At 31.6% G+C, this 7,006-nt stretch overlaps 1 protein-coding gene across 1 annotated transcript; it reads left to right on the forward strand.

The window, feature by feature from the left end:
• Positions 1-3,941: 3,941 nt before the first annotated feature.
• LOC107849175 (ethylene-responsive transcription factor RAP2-4) lies at positions 3,942-4,930 on the forward strand. Its single transcript, XM_016693817.1, is given in 2 exon segments — positions 3,942-4,302; positions 4,305-4,930. Coding segments are annotated over 2 exon segments (987 nt in total).
• Positions 4,931-7,006: the final 2,076 nt, after the last annotated feature.

A 7,006-nucleotide genomic window follows, 5' to 3' on the forward strand; every position in this document is an offset into this window, starting at 1 on the left:
CCGACAACCTCTCAAGATTCTTGGATAGAAAACTTCTTCCTGGTAGTTCACTTGTTGTTTCAAATGAGGAATGACTTTAAATGCCCAAGACTATAAAATAACGCCAATAAATTAAAACCATTATTAAATAAAAAAATGAATGATATCATAAAAAAATAAAGAAACATTTACCATGAAAGCCCATGGAAAGCCATATAAGTTGATTGTCTTTGGTGCTAACAAAGTCAACAAATATTGAACAGTCATTTTAAAGATTTCATAATAGCTGTTAAATGTCTCAAGATCCTTGAAGAGTTTTATTAAACCAATGCTTATGTTATTGTTAACGTCTCTCGCCCAAAGAATATTATGTACAAACCAAACCAGGCACAATGACTGCTTCTACATCTTCAAAAGTTCTTTACCTTTCAACATTTCTATTAAATTATTATTTTTAAAGCTTGGACTAACAATGGACACCAGGTCATCACGATCAAAAGACTTGCCTTTGCCTTTTTTGAGTGTGCGGGGTGTTTTTTTGGGTTAGAATGGGTATAACTTAAGAAGGAGGATAACAATTTAGTCTAGTAATTATGGTAAACTCCTTCCAACCAAAACAAATAGGCATGCCACAATAATTTATCCATACCTCATCGATCTTATCTTTGTTTTCATACATAAACCTACGCTTCTGAAGTTCATATACCATTTTTATTTAGAAACGAGCATTGTTGTCCTCCAACAAATCAAGATATTTCCTAAAGCATCTATCCCTGAAATAAGCATCCAATTTTTGTTCTTGAAGTATTTTTCTGAAGGTGTCAAAAGATTTTCCCATGGCTGACTTAACCACAAAATCACCCGTTAAATCTGTGGCACCATCGCACTACATTCTTATAGGATAACAATCAATGCTGAAGGTTTTGACCAACTCTTCAGCAGAAGGGCTATTAGAAGTTGGATTATCTCTTTTGAAACATTCCTCCTCCCCGTATTAATCATATTCTGTTCCTAATTGAGATAACGCTTGTAAAGCAATCTCATAAAGTGGTGGATATAGCCTAGCTGCTTTACTTTTTCCTTTACTTGGACTTGATTTTGTTTCTATTCTTTTGGGATCCATATTACCTAAAATTAATAGGAACATAAAAAAATATTATAGTTGATTAATGCATCATTAAAAAAGGATAATAGTAAATCAAATAAGCAAAACTGTAAAATAATAGTTCCAACAGATCACTTATCTATTGCACCAGGTAGTATATCTCTTGTATCATATAACAAACCTATTGCAGTATGTGAGCAATCTGTTGTAACAATACAAAATATATTACTCATCTTTTAAGACAGATGAATGGTCTGTACAACAGATCATACATTGTTGCAACATGAGTGATATGTAGGAATAGTTAAATAACTTGTTGCAACGGATGAGTAATCTGTTGCAATAATAAAAAACATATCACTCATCTATTGAGAAAAATAAATGGTATGCGCAGCAGATCACATATTTGTTGCAACATATGAGTGATCTGTCGGAATTGTTAACTAACCTAAAACAACGGCTGAGTAATATATTGCGACAATACAAAATATATCACACATCCATTGAGAAAGATGAATGGTCTGTGCAACAAGTTACATATTTGTTGTAACACATAAGTGATCTATTAGAATAGTTATCAACGGTCATTATTGTTAAGATTTCTTCCAACATAGGATCGTTTATCATGGCAGATGAATGATAAGTTGGAAAAATCATGTATTGGACATATCCTGTTGGAAGAGTTTATAGGATTTTATCAAACAAGAGCTTCATCTGTTGCATTAGATCATTAATCCGATGGTTCTTTTATTGCATCAGATGGTTAATCCGTTGCATCAGATTTTTATCCGATGCTTAATCTGTTGCAATATATGGTTAATCTATTGCATCAGATAGTTTAACTGTTGCATCATATGCTAAATTTATTGCATTAGATGATAATTTGTTGTATCAGAATTATAATCTGATGGTTCCTCTAGTGCATCAAATGGTTGATCTATTGTATCATCTGACAAATCTATTGCATCAAATGGTTAATATATTGCACCAGATGGATAATCTGTTGGATAAAATAAAAAATAGTAGTTCAATTTAGTTCAACACAAAAACAACAGTATCACCATTTTTACCAAGAACAAGAACCAAACAAATCAACCCAAAATGTTGTTTTGTTTTTATAAACACAAACAACAAAAATCAAACTTCAAAAAAATGCAACAAACAACAAAAAATCATAATTCACTTCAAAAAGAGAAGAGAAGAAATACCAGAAATTAGGATTTTATTGAGACCGCATTTCAAATTAAAGCAAGAAATATTAAAATTATTAACCAATACTATAGGAGAAGTTGGCTCAAGTTCCTCGTTTTCTTCAAAACTAAAAAGGCCATAAATTTTTACCTATGAAAGAAGAAAAGGAAAGATGATGAATTTAAAGTTGTTGTGACCGGAGAGCAAGGCTGTCACGTTGATTGAAGGTTGAATAATTCAAAGCTGTTGTGGCCGGAGTACAAGGCTGTCATGTTGATTGAAGGTTGAATAATTCAAAGCTGTTGTGGCCGGAGAGCAAGGCTATCACGTCGATTGAAGGTTGAAGTTGAAAAGGAACTCAAAGCCTAACTATTTTTCATCGGATGTTGAAGTCGCCGAGGATTAAAAGGAGAAATTTGCAGAACTATTGGTTGGGAGAGAGTTGAGAGATGCTATTGAGAAAGAGAAGAGAGACTGGTTGATTTGGATAGAAGAGGGGCATGGGTTGGGTTGATTTGTATTTTTGAAAAGATTAGAATGTTTTCAAAATATTAATCAAGTCCACAAATAACTTAATCAAGTTTTCTAATGATGTTTGACCCTTTAAGTTGGTCAATGTCACCAATCCTTCATTCAAGACTTAAAAGATACCTTTTCTTCAATTTTCTCAAGTAAGAAAATATACAACATGAAATAAAAGGAATATTTTTTGACTGACTTTAAGAGCTCAGTTGGCCATGAAATTTTTTAATTTTTTTTTTGAATTTATGTCAAATATAATTTTAAGCTGATGTTTGACCATGAGAATTTCAAATACAACTTGAAGTTGTATTTAAAATAATAAAAAAATAAGAAAAAATTATTTTCACTTTTTTCATGTTTCTACTGTCATAAAAATTAAAAAACAACTTTAATTATATTCAATGAGAAAGATAACTTTAACTCCAACTTCAATAATTTTAATTTTTATGATCAAACACCCAAAGTTAAAAATAGATTTTGGGTAATCCAGGTTTAAAATATATTTTTTAAAAAATACCAAGAGTTTTGATGATTAAAAAAGAAAATTAAAGCAATTAATGGAGAGAGAGAAAGAAAGTCATATATGAGGTCTTTAAATTGAGAGGCCATTTTTTAAATTTCTCAGAGTGAAAAAAAAACAGTGAGGCCACCTAAAATACTCTCTGTATTTTATATTTCTTCTTTCCCTTCTTCCCCTTCTGTAACATCTCACTTCTTCTGATCCCTTTTTGTCATTGTCTCTCTTTTAGAAAAAAACTAATTTTCAATTTCAACAAAAGGGTGGTTTTTTTCCCAGAAAAATCCATCACATATCTTGTAAAAAAAAATCAAACTCTCTTTTGGGTGTTTTGTTTTGAAAGCCAAGTGATCCAGAATAGAGATCTTTTTTGTCTTTTAATTATCATATAGTTGATACTTGTTTTCTTAAATTTTCTTTGTCCAAGAAACCAGAAGGGTTTATTTTTGAATAACCTCGGTTGGTTTCTGGTTCTTGTTTCTATAACACATCACTTTGTAAAAAGTTGTCAATTTTTTCTTTTAATCTCCACCTATTCTGTAGTTTTGACATAAGAAACAGGTAACTTAGCTTTCCTTTTCGTGAATTATTGGTTTACATTTTTGTGTGCGTTTTGATATTATTGACATGGAAATAACTATAGACATATACAACAACAGTAGCAGCAATAACAACACTTCAGTTTTCTCAGTTCCTTTAAGAGAAGAACTTATGAAAGCACTTGAACCTTTTATGAAAGGTGCATCATGTTTTTTTCCTTCTTCTGCAGCTTCGTCTTCTTCACCTTTAACTTCTTTTTCTTCTTCTTTCTATCCTTATGGTGAGCCCAATTTATATATTGGTTTTTGCATAATCCCATCAATGACTACCCAAATGTTTTCTCAAGGGTATTTGTGTTTTAACCATATAGGTGTAGCTGAAATAGGTTCAATTGGGCTTAACCATCTTACCCCTTCTCATATCTTGCAAATTCAAACTCAGATCCAAATCTAAACTAACAAAAACTACTACTACAACACCAACAGAGCTTAGGTTTATTAACACCCACATTGATTTATCCTAAGAATTTTATTTTTTAAAACAATGTTGGTCTGAAACTAGTCCCGATGAAGCAAAGTGATGGTGCTTTATAGAAGGCCACTAAGCTTTATTGTGTACTGACACAACGCCATTGGGGCAAATGGGTTGCTGAAATTAGACTACCCAAAAGTAAAACTAGGATTTTTCTTGGCACTTTTGATACAGCTGGAGAAGCTGTTTTGGCTTATGACAAAGCTGCTTATAAGCTTAGAGAAGAGTTTTCTAGGATTAATTTTCCACATCTAAGGCATCAATTGAACAATGAATTATCTAACGTTAAGCTTTTGCATTTCTCTGTTGATGTTAAACTTCAATCCATTTGCCAAAGCCTGGACAATTCCAATTCAAGTGACTTGTGTTCAAAATCTAATACAAAGCCAAGAAAGTCCGAACCCAAATTAGCCTCATTGAATTGTACATCCATGTCAAAAATCACAGTAGATGATTCATTGAACAAAGAACTCAGTTATCAAGAAAATGCTAATATTAAGATCGAGGCATCATCATCAATATCCACTGCACCATCTAACGAATAATTATCAACATGAGGAGCATTTGTTGGGGAAATATAATATTTCTATGAACTGAATAATTCTGGTTGTAAGCCAGAGATTTTATTAATCATATTTTGACCATATTTTGTTGTTTAATGCAGTTTTGCGCCAATAGGCCATGCGCGTGCCTGGTATTCATGAGAGCTCTAGAAACTAAGGCCAAAAGTCTCATAAGAACGGCCCATTCCACTTCTCATATAGGTGAATTCATCAAGTGTACATTGATTTAAATACAGCATCCATAAGGACTATGGATTCATTAAGAGTTTATAACTCATTCCTCTATTTTAGCAGTAGTCCAAACGCTCTCAATAAGTGCTCAGAGTCAATATCGACTTGTTATTACCTATATGAACCTACTTCTTGGAATCTCCTATCACATAGGTTGGGTTACCATATTTATTAACAATCATATTGGCCTTAACCCCATCTCTTTTGATGTTTGAAGAATTACTTTTCTTTTCACGGGTTTAGTCAGTGAATCGGCCGAATTCAATTATGACTTCACATAATTTATGGAAATTATTCCATCTCTCAGCAATTCCTTAATAACATCATACCTCAATTTCATATGTCTACTTTTACAATTGTAAGACTTATTCTTCACAATAGCAATTGCGGCTTGACAATCACAGTGTATATACACAGGAGGCACCATATCATTCCTTTTAAAGGGATATGAGGTGACAAATTATCTTTTTTAAAAGGGATATTTGCTAAAAAATTTCTTAGGCATTCATCCTCAGTACCAGCTAATTCCAGGGCTATAAAATCTAATTCCATAGTAGATCTAGAAATGATCTTCTGCTTAGCTATTTTCCATGATATTGCACCACCACTAAGGGTGAACACATAACCACTAGTGGATTTTGTCTCATCTAAATCAGAGATCCAATTTGCATCATAATATCCTTCTAAAGTTGAAGGAAATCCAGTATACAAGATACCATTATTCATGGTTCACTAAAATATTTCATCAGTTTCATTAATGCAGACCAATGCTCATTATTAAGATTATGAGTATATCCACTTAGTCTACTCACAACATAGGCTATATCAGGCCTAGTAAAATTCATCAAATGTATCAGACTCCCAATTATCTGTGCTTATTTAGAATGACCTACTGGGTCACAATTATTCTTTTTTAATTTAGAATTAGCATCATAAGGAGTGGCTACAGGAGTTATCTCCCAAAATTCAAACTTTGTAAGAAGTCTTTCCACATAATGTTCTTGTGACAATATTATTCCATCTTCACTCCTTATAACTTTAATTCCTAATATCATATTCACATCATCCAGATCTTTCATATCAAAGTTAGTAGACAAAAATAATTTAGTATGTTCCACAATATTTAAACATATACCAAATATAAGTATGTCATCAACATATAAGCAAATTATCACATAATCATTGTCTACTACTTTAGTATAAACACATTTATCCACTTCAACAAAAGAAAACCCATCTTTCATTAAAACTTGATCAAATTTCTCATGCCATTGTTTAGGAGCTTGTTTAAGGTCATAAAGAGATTTAATTAATTTACAAACTTTATTTTCTTGTCCAAAAATTACATATCCTTTAGATTGAACCATATAAATTTCTTCTTCTAAATCACCATTTAAGAAAGCTTTTTTTACATCCATTTGATGGATAAAAAACTTATGAATTGATGCCAAAACAATTAATACTCGAATAGAAGCAATTCTTGTTACTGGTGCAAATATATCAAAATAATCAATATTTTGTTTTTGAGAAAATCCTTAAGCTACTAATCGGGCTTTATATTTATCAATCGATCCATCCGGATTAAGTTTCTTTTTGAAAATCCATTTACAACTAATCGGTTTTGCACCAGGAGGTAAATCAGTTAAAACCCATGTATTATTTTTCATAATTGAATCAAGTTCATTTTTTATTGCCTCTTTCCAAAATTTAGCATCAGAAGAAGATACAACTTCAAAATAAGTTATTGGTTCATTATCAACAAAAAAAGTTTGAAATTCATTTTCATAAGAAAAATATTCTTTTATAGGCCTTTTACTCCTTCTCAGT

Source organism: Capsicum annuum, chromosome 12 (assembly GCF_002878395.1).
Source record: "Capsicum annuum cultivar UCD-10X-F1 chromosome 12, UCD10Xv1.1, whole genome shotgun sequence".
NCBI classification, from domain to species: Eukaryota; Viridiplantae; Streptophyta; class Magnoliopsida; order Solanales; family Solanaceae; genus Capsicum; species Capsicum annuum.